A 14,396-nucleotide genomic window follows, 5' to 3' on the forward strand; every position below is an offset into this window, starting at 1 on the left:
TGCATGCAGTAAGCGCTCAATAAATATGATTGAATGAATGAATGAAAAAGTTTTACCTGAGAGGGGTGTCTGGGGTTGAGGGAGCCAGACGTTACTATGAATAAAGAAATGATAGACGACAGAGAATTTAGTACATCTATTGCTATTATATATTGTCTAGATTAGGCCATGTAATTTAAAGACACGTAGCAATCTTTAAATAATAATAATAATAATGATGGCATTTATTAAGCGCTTATTTAAAGTGCTCAATAAATACCACTGGTTGATGCTTTAGTGGATGGAGAGGGATTGGTTGGGTAGAAGTGCAGCCCAGGCTCAGACAGACCAGAAAAGAGTTTCCAACTTGTACTTCCCAAGCGCTTAGTACAGTGCTCTGCACACAGTAAGCGCTCAATAAATATGATTGAATGAATGAATGGAGTGAAGGAAGGCTTTCCGGGGGGCCTAACGCTTTCCCGGTAGGAAGTTTTACCCGAGAGGGGGGTCTGGGGTTGAGGGAGCCAGACGTTACTATGAATAAAGAAATGATAGACGACAGATAATTTAGTACATCTGTTACTGTTATATATTGTCTGAATTATGCAGTATAATTTAAAGCTCCGTAGTGATCTTTAAAGTGCTCAGTAAATACCACTGGTTGATACTTTATCATCATCATCATCAATCGTATTTATTGAGCGCTTACTATGTGCAGAGCACTGTACTAAGCCCTTGGGAAGTACAAATTGGCAACATATAGAGACAGTCCCTACCCAACAGTGGGCTCACAGTCTAAAAGGGGGAGACAGAGAACAAAACCAAACATACTAACAAAATAAAATAAATAGAATAGATATGTACAAATAAAATAAATAAATAAATAGAGTAAAAAAAATATGTGCAAACTTATATACATATATACAGTATATATATATACATATATACTTTAGTGAATGGAGAGGGATTGGTTGGGTAGAACCACAGCCGAGGCTCAGAGACAGATCAGGAAAGAGGGGAGAAGGCGGTGGAGGGAAGGAAGGCTTAACGCTTTCCCGGTAGGAAGTTGGAGATGGGGGTCTGGGGTTGACGTTGTCCATCACGAAGCGGAGGTGCCTGAGTCTCCAATTTCGAGATGGGGAGAACCCAGCTGGACACGACAAGCAGCTTGGGTGGCCTGCTGGAAAGAGTCAGGACGGTTGGGTTCATTCATTTATTCATTCAAACTTATTGCGCGCTTACTGTGTACTAAGCGCTTGGGAAGTACCAACTGGCAACGTACAGAGACGGTCCCTACCCAACAACGGGCTCACGGTCTAGAAGGGGGAGACAGACGACAAAACAAAACATGTGGAAGGGTGTCAAGTCGTCAGAATAAATAGAAATAAAGCTAGATGCACATCATTAACAAAATAAATGGAATAGTAAATATGTACAAGTAAAATAGAGTGACAAATCTGTACGGACATATAGACAGGTGCTGTGGAGAGGGGAAGGAGGTAGGGTAGAGGGAACGGTGGGGAGGAGTGGAAAAAGGGGGCTAAGTCTGGGGTTCTAATCCTACTCTGCCAAATGCTTGCTGTGTGGCCTCGGGTAAGTCACTTAATAATAATAACGATAATAATAATGGTAATAAGCGTTTACTATGTGGCAGGCACCGTAGTGACTGCTGGGGTGGGTACAAGCGAATCGAGGTGGACACAGTGCCTGTCCCACGTGGGGCTCGCGGTCTCCATCCCTGTGTTACAGATGAGGCCGCTGAGGTCCAGACAAGTGAAGTGACTTACCCAAGGTCACCCGCAGCGGACGAGTGAAGCAGGGTGAATTGAAGAGAAGTTAGGACAAGTGAAGAGAAGCATCATCATCATCAATCGTATTGAGCGCTTACTGTGTGCAGAGCACTGTACTAAGCGCTTGGGAAGTACAAGCTGGCAACATATAGAGACAGTCCCTACCCAGCAGTGGGCTCACAGTCTAAAAGGGCTCACAGTCTAAAGTGCGGCTTAGTGGCAATACGATTGATTGAATGAATGAATGAGTCTGAGGTCGTGGGTTCTAATCCCGGCTCCGCCACTTGTCTGCCGTGTGACTTTGGGCAAGTCACTTAGCCTCTCTGTGCCTCAGTTCCCTCACCTGTCAAATGGGGATGAAGACTGTGAGCTCCACTTGGGACAACCTGATGACCTTGTATCTACCCCAGCGCTTAAAACAGTGCTTGGCACATAATAAGCGCTTAAGAGATGCCATCGTCATCCGAGTAAATGTTCAGTGACTATGATTGATTTCCTGCATACCGAGAGGTGTATTAAGTGCTTGGGAGTCTACTCTCCTCACGGTGAGCTCGCTTACAGTCTAGAGGGGGAGAATCATAACGACGGTGGTATTTGTGAAGCGCTTACTATGTGCCAAGCACTGTACTAAGCACTGGCAGAGTTCCTCTCCCACACAGGACTCCCTGTCTAATGGGGAGGAAGAATAGCTGCCGAATCCCCATTTTACGGTCTTTTCTAACTAATCCCCTGGAAACTTTCATCTTCTGCCTCCCTCTCACCCAACTCCCCCTTAACCTCAGTTCATCTTCTCTTCTTCCAACCCTCCCGCTCCCCATTAATCCAACAGTCAATCAATAACTATTTATTGAGCAATCACCATGTGCAGACCACTGTACTAAGAGGCAAGGAGAGTACGCTGGAGTTACAGGGGAGAGACACTAAATCAGTTATGGAGAGGAGAAAAAGAGAATGGAAAGAGAGATCTGTGGATGTGGTTATGTAGAATATCTGTACATCCATACTTCCCGAAGCGTTGTGTGGGATAAAATGCTTCCAGCTTTGAGAGTGCAAGAGGGCTGAGGGCGTGGAGGAGATCTGAGGGTAGAGGGGAGGACACCTAGGTGAAATGAGGGCTTAGTCAGGGAAGGCTCCTTGGAGAAGATGTGATTTTTGTAGGACTTTGAAGGCAGGGGAGGGTGGTGGACTTTTGGATAGGTAAAATGGGGATTCAAACGCCTGTTTTCCCTCTTACGTAGACTGGGAGCCCCGTGTGGGACGGAGACTGGGTCCAACCTGATCAACTTGTATTTACCCCAGCACTTAGAACAGTGTCTGACACATAGTAAGCGCTTAACAAATACCCTAAAAATAATGAAGGGGAAGGGAGTACCGGGCCAGAGGGAGAGTCTGAGCAAGGGATCAGTAGACGAGATTAAGGTATAATGAGTAACGTGGTGGTTGAGGAGCAAAATGAGCAGATTGCGCTGAAGTCGGAAGTCAGTGAGATGTGATTCGTGCCTCCTCCTTCAAAGCCTTATTGAAGGCACGTCTCCAAGAGGCCTTTCCTAACTAAACCTTCCTTTCCTCTTCTCCCGCTCCCTTCTGCGTCACTCTGACTGGCTCCCTTTATTCACCCCCTCCCCTTAGCCCCACAACACTTACGTAAATAACTGTAATTTATTTGTATTAATGTGTTGACTTCCCCCTAGCTCGTAATGGGCAGGGAGTGTGTCCGCTTATTGTTGTATTGTACTCTCCCAAGCACTTAATTCAGTGCTCTGCACACAGTGAGCGTTGGATAAGTAGAAATGAATGATTGAATGAATGAGTATGGGAGGATGGAGAAAGGTGATTGGGCCTTACTGATACATAATAATAATAATAATAATAATAATAATAATAATAATAATAATAATAATGGTATTTGTTAAGCGCTTACTATGTGCAAAGCCCTGTTCTAAGTTCTGGAAGGTTACAAGGTGATCAGGTTGTCCCACGGGGGGATCGCAGTCTTCATCCCCATTTTACAGATGAGGTAACTGAGGCCCAGAGAAGTGAAGTGACTTGCCCAAAGTCACTCGGCTGACAGTTGGCGGAGCCGGGATTTGAACCCGTGACCTCTGACTCCAAAGCCCGGGCTCTTTCCACTGAGCCACGCTGCTTCTCTAGTAAAGCTGATGATAAGGAGGTTTTGTTTGATTGATGGACCTGGAGGTTCTTGAGGAGTGGGGAGATGCGGAATGAACTTTTTTTTTTAGAAAAATGATCCAGGGAGCAGAATGAAGAAAGGACTGTGACAGGGAGAGGCAGGAGACAGGGAGGTTGGGGAGGAGGCTAATAAATCAAGGTGGGAAATAGGTGCTTCAGTTAGCATGGTTGGATGGAGAGGGAAGGGCGATTCTAGAGATGTTGTGAAGGTAGAACCAGCCGGATTTCCGTAATCAATCAATCAGTCATATTTATTGAGTGCTTAATGTTTGCAGAGCATTGTACTAAGTGCTTGAGAAAGTACAGTACAACAGAGTTAGTAGACATATTCCCTGTCTGCGATGAGCTTACAGTCTAGAGGACGAGTTGACCATCTAGGGGGAGGGAATAGAGATTGAAGGTGTGGGTCGAATGAGAGATGAGTTGAGTATAAGGTCTCCCCCTCCAGAACTCTTCGGTCGGCTTTCACGTGTAAATTAGCCAACAATATTGACTGCCTATCGTGTATGGGGAGAGTTCATAGAATTAGACATAATCCCTTCCCTCAAAATATTAATAATCATCATCATCGTTACAGCCATAGTAGTCATAACAATAACAACTTTGGTATTTGTTAAGCAGTTACCATGCTCCAAACATTGTCCTAAGAGCTGGGGTGGATACAAGATACCAGATCGGACACATTCCCTGTCCCGCCTGGGAGAACAGGTATTTAATATCCATTTTATAGATGAGGAAACTGAGGCACAGACACATCAAGTGACTTGTCCGGGGTCCCACAGCAGGTAAATGGCCAAGGCGATTTACAGGCTAGCTGGGGAAAATGGGCTCCCAAACCTCTTCTAGCCTTCCAAGATCTCCCTTAATCCTGTTGCATTCCTTAACTGTCATCCTACTTGTACTTCCCAAGCGCTTAGTACAGTGCTCTGCACACAGTAAGCGCTCAATAAATACGATTGAATGAATGAATCCTGTATTTCACCTCATAGGAATTTCTGTAGATGGCAGGAAAGCAGTGTGGCCTAGGGGAAAGAGCACAGGCCTGGGAGTTAGAGGACGGGGATTATAATCCCAGCTCTGCCACCTGTTTGCTGGGGGACCTTGGGCAAGTTACTTCTTTTTGCCTCAGCTACATCCTCTGTAAAATGGGGATTAAGGCCGTGAGCCCCAGGCGGGGCGTGGACTGGGACCAATTCTGTATCTACCTCAGTACTTAGTACAGTGCCTGGCAGCTAGGCATAACAATTACCATAAAAAACAAACTGGCGGTCCACTCCTGCTGCCTCTCCATCAACTAGTTTTCTGCCTCTTCATTTCATTTAAAATATCAACTTCATTTCATTCATTCCATTTGAAACAGCCTCTCTGAGGTCTCTGATTATTGCCCCTCACACGCAGAGCTAAACTCTTTTTTCCATCCTCTATTTTCTAGACAAATCTTCTGACTGTCTTCTGGTCCTCATCCTTTTACAATCTCTTTGGGTGATGACTCCCTCCACCCAATTCAACCGTGGGCAGTGCCACAAACTTGGTTCGACATTCCTCGCCCTTTCCTGCTCACGTCTTCCCTTGACTTCTGAACCGATGCTTAAGTCTTGCTTATCCCCCTTCCTCTCGGTTCCGTTTCATCTCTCGCAACAGGCTTTAAAACTAATCTGCTCGGGAAGCTTTCCTTGATCAAAGCTTGATCTCCGTGTACCACTGATACCTTTATTACACCTCAGTTCTGTCCGTTTGTCTTTTTCCTATTCAGACTGAGAGTTGTTTGAGTTGTGTGAGTTGTTTGGTCCCGCAGAAACTAGAACAGAGCTGTTCCCTGAGTAGGTGCTTAATTTTTAATTTTTATTTATTTATTTAGATATGGTGGGAGTGAGGCATTTTGGGGTCAGTGACCTCCGTCAGGCCGCTGACATGGGGAAAATCAATCAATCGTATTTATTGAGCGCTTACTATGTGCAGAGCACTGTACTAAGCACTTGGGAAGTACAAATTGGCAACACATAGAGACAGTCCCTACCCAACAGTGGGCTCACAGTCTAAAAGACATTTGAGGCCAGTGTCCCCATCCCTTGAGCAAGTTATAATAATAATAATAATAATTTTGGTATTTGTTAAGCGCTTACTATGTGCAAAGCACTGTTCTCAGCGCTGGGGAGGATACAGGGTGATCAGGTTGTCCCACGTGGGGCTCACAGTCTTAATCCCCATTTTGCAGATGAGGGAACCGAGGCACAGAGAAGTGAAATGACTTTCCCAAAGTCACCTAGCTGACGAGTGGCGGAGGCTGGATTTGAACCCATGACCTCCGACTCCCAAGCCCGGGCTCTTTCCCCTGAGCCACACTGCTTCCCTTATTTAACCTTACTTTCAGTTTTCCAGAGACGAGGCCAATATTAATATTCCTATCGACTTTGCAGTAGTTTTTGAGGATAAATGAAATGTTTGTGAAAGGATTTTGGACATCACAGGAGAAAAAAACACAAACTCTAAGATGCAACCGTTATTAACTACGTTGCAACAGTTATTTGCTAAAATCGAATTTGCTAAAATCAGACACATCGGAAAGTAATTTGTCAAAATCTGATTTCCCTGGGTTATATTTCTGTAGAATCTGGTCAGCGGGTGGATCTTCATGGAACAAAACTACTTTCTAGTGAAAAATTGTGAAGCAGGATGGTTAGGGGAAAGAGCTCGGGCCTGGGTTTCTGGGGACCTGGATTCCAATCCTGGGTTGACCATTCACCTGCTGTGTGACCTTGCTGTGCCTTAGTTTCCTCATCTGTAAAATGGGGGTTAAATATTTCCTCTCCCTCCCCCTTGGACCGTGAGCCCCAGGTGGGGTGGAGACTGTGTCTGACCTGATTCTCTTGTCTCTACCCTAGTGCTTATTATATCTGGCGCATAGTAGGTACCCAATAAATACCACAGTTATTAATCAATCGATGGTATCTGTTGAGCATTTACTGTGTCCAGAGCACTGTACTAAGCGTGTGGGGGAGTTCATTACAACAGAGTTAGTAGACATGATCCCTGCCCAACAGGAGTTTACAGTCTAGAAGGGGAGAAAGACATTAATTTAAATAAATTATGGATATGTGCAGAAGAGCTGTGGGTCTGAGGGTGGGGCGAGCACCAGTGCTTAAAAGCTACATATTCGAGTGTGTAGATAACACAAAAGGGAGAGGGAGTACAGGGGATAGGAGAGCTCAGTTGTGAGAGGCCGCATGGAGATGTGATTTTACCGTGTGCTCTGTACACGGTAAGCGCTCAATAAATACGATTGAATGAATAAATGAATGAATAAGGCTTTTTTTTATGGCATTTATTAAGCACTTACTCTGTGCAAAGCACCGTTCTAAGCTCTGGAGAGGTTACCAGGTGATCGGGTTGTCCCACGCGGGGCTCACAGTCTTCCTCCCCATTTTCCAGATGAGGGAACTGAGGCCCGGAGAAGTGAAGTGACGTGCCCAGAGTCACCCACCTGACAAGTGGCGGAGCCGGGATTTGAACCCATGACCTCTGACTCCAAAGCCCGGGCTCTTTCCGGGCCAGGGAGAGGATGTGGACAAGAGGTCATATCAAATCCTTGTGATCTTTCAGCACTAAAGCAGATTTGGCAGAATTAGTGTCACGTGTCTCTGTAGTCCTGAGAGGCTCATAGCAGACGGTCCGGTATTCAGGGAACCTGGGTTCTAATCCTGGCTCCACCATTTGCCTGCCCTTTGACCTTGGGCAAGTCACTTAGCTTCTCCGGGCCTCAGTTTCCTCATCTGTAAAATGGGGATTAAATATCCACCCTCCATCCAATTTAAACCATCCAATCGGGAAGCAGCATGGCTCAAGGGAAGCAGCGTGGCTCAGTGGAAAGAGCCCGGGCTTTGGAGTCAAAGTTCATGGGTTCGTATCCCGGCTCTGCCAGTTGTCAGCTGTGTGACTTTGGGCAAGTCCCTTCACTTCTCTAGGCCTCAGTTACCTCAACTGTAAAATGGGGATTAAGATTGTGAGCCCCTCGTGGGACAATCTGATCACCTTGTAACCTCCCCAGCTCTTAGAACAGTGCTTTGCACGTAGTAAGCGCTTAATAAATGCCATTATTATTATTATTATTGTTATTAGACTGTGAGTCCCATTCATTCATTCAATCATATTTATTCATTCATTCATTCAATCGTATTTATTGAGTGCTTACTGTGTGCAGAGCACTGTACTAAGCGCTTGGGAAGTACAAGTTGGCAACATATAGAGACAGTCCCTACCCAACAGCGGGCTGGGTATTCAGGAAACCTGAGTTCTTATCCTGACTCCACCATTTGCCTGCCCTTTGACCTTGGGCAAGTCACTTAGCTTCTCCGGGCCTCAGTTTCCTCATCTGTAAAATGGGGATTAAATACCCACCCTCCATCCAACTTAGACTGTGAGTCCCACTCATTCATTCGTTCAGTCGTATTTATTGAGCGCTTACTGTGTACAGAGCGCTGTACTAAACGCTTGGGAAGTACAAGTTGGCAACATGTAGAGACGGTCCCTACCCAACAACGGGCTCACAGGGATACTATCTTGAATTTACCCCAGCAGTTAGTACACTTTCATTCATTCACTCATTCATTCAGTCGTATTTATGGAGCACTTACTGTGTGCAGAGCACCCGTACTAAGTGCTTGGAAAGTACAGTTCAGCAGTAAAGAGAGACAATCCCTGCCCACAACGGGCTTACAGTCTAGAAGGGAGGAGACAGATAATAATAATAATAATGATGGCATTTATTAAGCGCTTACTTTGTGCAAAGCACTGTTCTAAGCGCTGGGGAGGTTACAAGGTGATCAGGTTGTCCCACGTGGGGCTCACAGTCTTCATCCCCATTTTACAGATGAGGTAACTGAGGCACAGAGAAGCTAAGTGACTTGCCCAAGCTGAGAGTTGGCGGAGCCGGGATTTGAACCCATGACCTCTGACTCCAAAGCCCGGGAACTTTCCGCTGAGCCACGCTGCTTCTCGTCAGATGTCAGAACAAGTAAACAGGCATCAATAGCATCAATGTAAATAAATAGAATTATAGATATATATATATGTACATCACAAGTAAACAGGCATTAATAAGCTTAATTAATTAAGTGCTTAGTACAGTGCTCTGCGCACAGTAAGCGCTCAATAAATACGATTGATTGATATAAATAAATAGAATTATAGATCTGTACATATCTACACAAGTGCTGTGGGGTGGGAAGGGGGAGTAGAGCAAAGAGCTCCATCCCCCCATCTTACCTCCTTCCCTTCCCCACAGCACCTGTATATATGTATATATGGTTGTACATATTTATTACTCTATTTATTTATTTATTTTACTTGTACATTTCTATCCTATTTATTTTATTTTGTTGGTATGTTTGGTTCTGTTCTCTGTCTCCCCCTTTTAGACTGTGAGCCCACTGTTGGGTAGGGACTGTCTCTATGTGTTGCCAATTTGTACTTCCCAAGCGCTTAGTACAGTGCTCTGCACATAGTAAGCGCTCAATAAATACGAATGATTGATTGATTGATTGGGAGAGAGTGGGCTGACGGGGTGGGGGAGCTGGGGAAAAGGGGCGTTTAGTCTTAGTCTGAGGTGAGCTCTCAGGAGGGCTTTGGAGGGGGGAAGAGAGCTAGTTTGGCGGATGTGAGGAGGGAGGGCGTTCCAGGCCAGAGGTAGGACGTGGGCCGGGGGTCGAACAGGGGAAAACGAGGCCCAGCGAGGAGGTTAGCGGCGGCAGAGGAGCGGAGGGTGCGGCTGGAGAAGGAGAGAAGGGAGGTGAGGTAAGAGGGGGCGAGGGGATGGACAGCTTTGAAGCCCAGGGTGAGGCGTTTTTGCTTATTGATAGACAACCACTGGAGATTTTCGAGGAGGGGGTTGTCAGACGCAGCCCCTGTTACTCATCGGACTCACAGCTCCAGGCTCACAGATATCGGATCCCTAATTTACAGCTGAGAAAAATCAACCCCGATATATTGTATGCTTCCAAGTGCCTAGTAGAGTGCCTTGTCCACGGCAAGCGTTCAATAATAATAATTATGGTATCTGTTAAGCACTTTGTAACAGGCACTGTACTAAACGCTGGGGTGGATACAAGCAAATTGGGTTGGACACAGTCCCTGTCCCACGTGGGGCTCACGGTCTCAATCCCCATTTTACAGATGAGGGAACCGAGGCCCAGAGAAGTGTAGTGACTGGCCTAAGGTCACACAGCAGACGAGTGGCAGGGCTGGGATTAGAACTCACGACCTTCAGACTCCCGAGCCCGGGCTCTATCCACTAAGCCATGCCACTTCTCTTGGATATAAATAATTACGATTGATTGATTGAGAAAACTGAGCCCCAAAGCAGTTAAGTGATTTGCTCAGAGACGCAAAACAGACAAATGACTGAGCTGGAATTAGATCCCAGATTCTCCGACTCCCAAGCCTGAGCTCTTTCCATGTTGCTCTTCATGGTTTGAGTGGAATGACCAGTGGATATCCCTACACCACTAAGAAACCATTAGGATCTGTTATTGTTTTGCCTTTTTTTTTTTTTTCCTCAACCAGCTTGGGTTTTGCCTTGGGAAGAATCGATTAATTCACAATGAGCATATGCTCTGAGTACAAAGTATCTGTTTACTCTGCGATTTCTGAACACGAACAACAGTTGGTTTGAGAGCAGAACGAAGTGACTCACCTTAGCTAGAAGAGGGTTATTTGAGGCAGGAGGTGGAAACTTTTGTTTTCCAGAAGAAAAAGGTAGAAGAGATTCCTAAAAGATTTAGTTAAATTGACCCTTTAACCTCTAAAGTTGGTATTTGTATAATGAGTAGTGATTTAGGAAAGAGAGTATCATACATGGAATCTGTTACCTGGCACAGTAAATGTTTTCCGGAAGCAAGCCTAACTCGTAATTATCGTTCCCAAATCTTAATTGCTGTGGCTGGGGTTGATAATGAGTTAGTGCCAAAAATTAAGAATTTAGCAGTGCAAATAATAGTAGCGAATGGAAATTCAGTCATCTTTTAGATAAAAGTTTGTAGTCGAGATATTTAAAGTTTACCTATAATGGATGATGTACTCTGAGAGGTTTAGTATAAGGACTGAAATAATCCCCTATTGCATGTTGCAAAATATAATCCTGCTTTCCACTTGTTTAGGAATTCAGAATGAACTCCAAATAGCAAATTGTTATTCACTTGGACTTTTGAGCTTCGGCCTGCATTGTATTCCAAATAAATAAGCAAACAAAACTAGCTGGGGTCTTAAACCCACATTTATTAATTGGGACAATGAGGCTTCCTTTTATGTTTCTAGACTGTGAGCCCACTGCTGGGTAGGGACCGTCTCAATATGTTGCCAACTTGTACTTCCCAAGCGCTTAGTACAGTGCTCTGTACGCAGTAAGCGCTCAATAAATACAATTGAATGAATGAATGTCACTTCAGATTTGCTTGTAATATAATCGGCCCGTTTTCATTCACAAATAACACTTAGCCTTTCAAGTTCGGTAGCATAGTTGTAGGAAGATAAACTGTATTTATAGGTTGCTCTTACCAGTTTTTAGGATCAATGAAAATACACTTTGTCATCGGTTAACTTCTCATGTCAAAAAAAAAAATCAACAGTTTCTGTTCTCAATATTTATTTGCCACCTTCCAAAACCAGGCTCAAGTAATGAATTTAAAATATGGCCCAGAGAGGGCAGATGATAATATACAGTGCTACTTTAAAAATTCTCCAACTCGATGGGTTAATAGCTCTACCATTTGGTCGCCCCCCGAACACAATATTGGGTGTCTTTTCTGCTACGTGTGTGCTTTGAGACCTAGGGCCAGTCACTTGACCTCTCTGTGCCACAGTTTCCTCGGCTGTGAAATGGGGACGAAATATCTGTTCTCTCTGCCTGTTAGGCCGAGTCTCATGTGAGACAGGGACTGTGTTCAATCTGGTTATCTTGTATTTTAGTATTATCTTAGTATTTACCACAGCGCTTAGCTCATTGGAAGCGCTTAATAGGTACCCTCGTGATTAGTACGATTTATTATTATCTGATCCTGGTTCGAGAACTAATCTCTGACCTTTGGTCATTAGATCGCCGACCCCACAAAACTTATATACACATCTTTAAATTATATATTATAAATTGTTTATTCGTATTAATGACCGTCTCCCCCGTAGACTGTGAGCTTGCTCGGAGCTGGGAATGTGTCTGCCGGCTCTATTGTACTGTATTCTCCTAAGCGCTTAGTACAGTGCTCTGTACATAATAAGCACTTAATAAGTACCATTGGTGGAATAATGAATCCCCCGTTTATAAAACACTGTCCTATGAGAAAATTGGTTAAGACGTACATCATTTTGATGGAAAATATCGTTCTCGGTAATCACTTGTAACTCCAAGGACTCGTTATATTTAATGAGGCTCTAATGCCTATGAAGAGTTAGATACCGTGACATTTTTTTTCTTTTTAGGGCTTCCTTTTTCAGAAGAAGCAACTAAGCGGCACTGTTTAAATGCACTCGATACATTTGAAACAGTCTTTATTTGAATTTCAAGCATTTCAGGTCACCGACAGAAACGAAAAAATCCATAGTGGCAGGAAAGAATATTAAAAAAAAAATGCATCATAAAGAGTCATCCAAGCTTTCATTCCCTTTTAACAATAAAAATGCTTACATAGTATTGCTGTTCTAAAGAAATGGGAAGGAACCAAAACCCAACAATAATAATAATAATAATAATAATAATAATAATAATAATAATGATGTATCACCCACACTCCCTGAGTGTGGGTGCAAAGTATGTGCAAAGCATTGTTCTAAGCGCTTAATAAATGCCATTATTATTACTCTGGAAGTAGCTGGGTTTCTCGGCCAAAGACCCAAACCACACCCAAGGCTGCTTTCACCCCTCTTTCCGCTCATCTTCTAGACTGTGAGCCCACTGTTGGGTAGGGACCGTCTCTATATGTTGCCAACTTGTACATCCCAAGCGCTTAGTACAGTGCTCTGCACACAGTAAGCGCTCAAAATACGATTGATTGATTGATTGATCTCCCACCCTATCTTTTTACCGAAGATGGGATGGAGGAATAACCAGTGTAAGGAGAGAGGACGATTGACTGTAGAAGCTTGAAGGCGGATTGTAAAATCAATCAATCGATCAATCAATCTGGGGCGTGTGGTCCTGACCCTGAACTTGGGTTCAGTGCCACCAATTACTAGCCATTTCAGACTCACGGGTAATTGAGTATTTGAACACAGCAGCAGATTGATACAGGTTGAACGGAACAGTCCGTTCAAATGATTTCAGTCACTAATCTGCTTTAGATATTGTTTCCTTCCAGCACGGTCGCTCTTTCAACTACTCTGATCTATTCATTGCTCTGAGGGGAACCGAATGGCAGGGGAGTTGACACCCTGTTGACCGTAGTGATTCCACAATGTGTTTTCCCTGGGAGAGCACACATCTTAAGCCAGATTGCCCAAGAAAGGTCAATTCAGGAAAAACTACTGTTAAGGAAAAATTATTTTGATTGATGCATTAATCACCGCAAATGCCCGTGGCGTGTTAATGTTTGTTTGACTGCCTTTTTGTTCTGTTGGTTTTCTTCATGAAGGGATCATCTAGAAGCTGCGGGTCACAAATGCGTTCTGAAAGATGCTTTCAGCTTTGAAAGCCCATCTGAAATAGCACAGCTAATCTCCGCCGAGAAGTTCGAAGCAGCCCTGGCTCTTCATCTTTATAGAGGAGGCCGACTTCTGCACGGTAAAAATTCTCATTCAATTTACCAGCAAAAATGGTAAGCTGAAACCCGGAAATGCATACAGACAAGTGGCAGATAGAACCAGTGTAAAATCTAATTGCAAAGAGAACATATTTTCTCATTGAAGACTAATCAAAGGAGGGCAACTAAGGAATTACATTTAGTAGGGCTAAAATGTATTTTACGATGAAGCTCTTTTACTCCACTCAGGTGAATATTTTCCAAAAATATATGTATTCTCTCCCAGGCTAAGCATAATTAGACTAAAACCTTGGACATAGCACAAACAGAAAAAAGGAAGAAAAAATGCATTTGTGTGATAAAGTACGCTTCTCTTTCAAGACGTGAAATAATGTAGGGTTGTCATTTAAAGAGGCAGCAAATCATTTGGCAGACGAAATCATATATATTGATCACTGACCATCCAAACTGTAGTTAATCAAATGACCCTGGATTCTGGCAATTCAGATTTCACCCTTGAGGTACGTACTTTCGGATAGTTTGATTTCTTGGAGAGAAGCAGCGTGGCTCAGTGGAAAGAGCCCCGGCTTCGGAGTCAGTGGTCATGGGTTCAAATCCCGGCTCCGCCAATCGTCAGCTGGGTGACTTTGGGCAAGTCACTTCACTTCTCTGGGCCTCAGTTACCTCATCTGTAAAATGGGGATGAAGACTGTGA

At 44.1% G+C, this 14,396-nt stretch overlaps 1 protein-coding gene across 1 annotated transcript in view; it reads left to right on the forward strand.

The window, feature by feature from the left end:
• The window catches only part of GLT1D1 (glycosyltransferase 1 domain containing 1), a 118,793-nt gene that overhangs the window by 2,766 nt on the left and 101,631 nt on the right, over positions 1-14,396 (forward strand). Inside the window, exon 2 of the mRNA XM_038763334.1 lies at positions 13,574-13,722. Within this exon, the coding sequence (XP_038619262.1) occupies positions 13,574-13,722 (149 nt within the window). The remainder of the gene's footprint in view (positions 1-13,573; positions 13,723-14,396) is intronic.

This window comes from Tachyglossus aculeatus, chromosome 21 (genome assembly GCF_015852505.1).
Source record: "Tachyglossus aculeatus isolate mTacAcu1 chromosome 21, mTacAcu1.pri, whole genome shotgun sequence".
NCBI classification, from domain to species: Eukaryota; Metazoa; Chordata; class Mammalia; order Monotremata; family Tachyglossidae; genus Tachyglossus; species Tachyglossus aculeatus.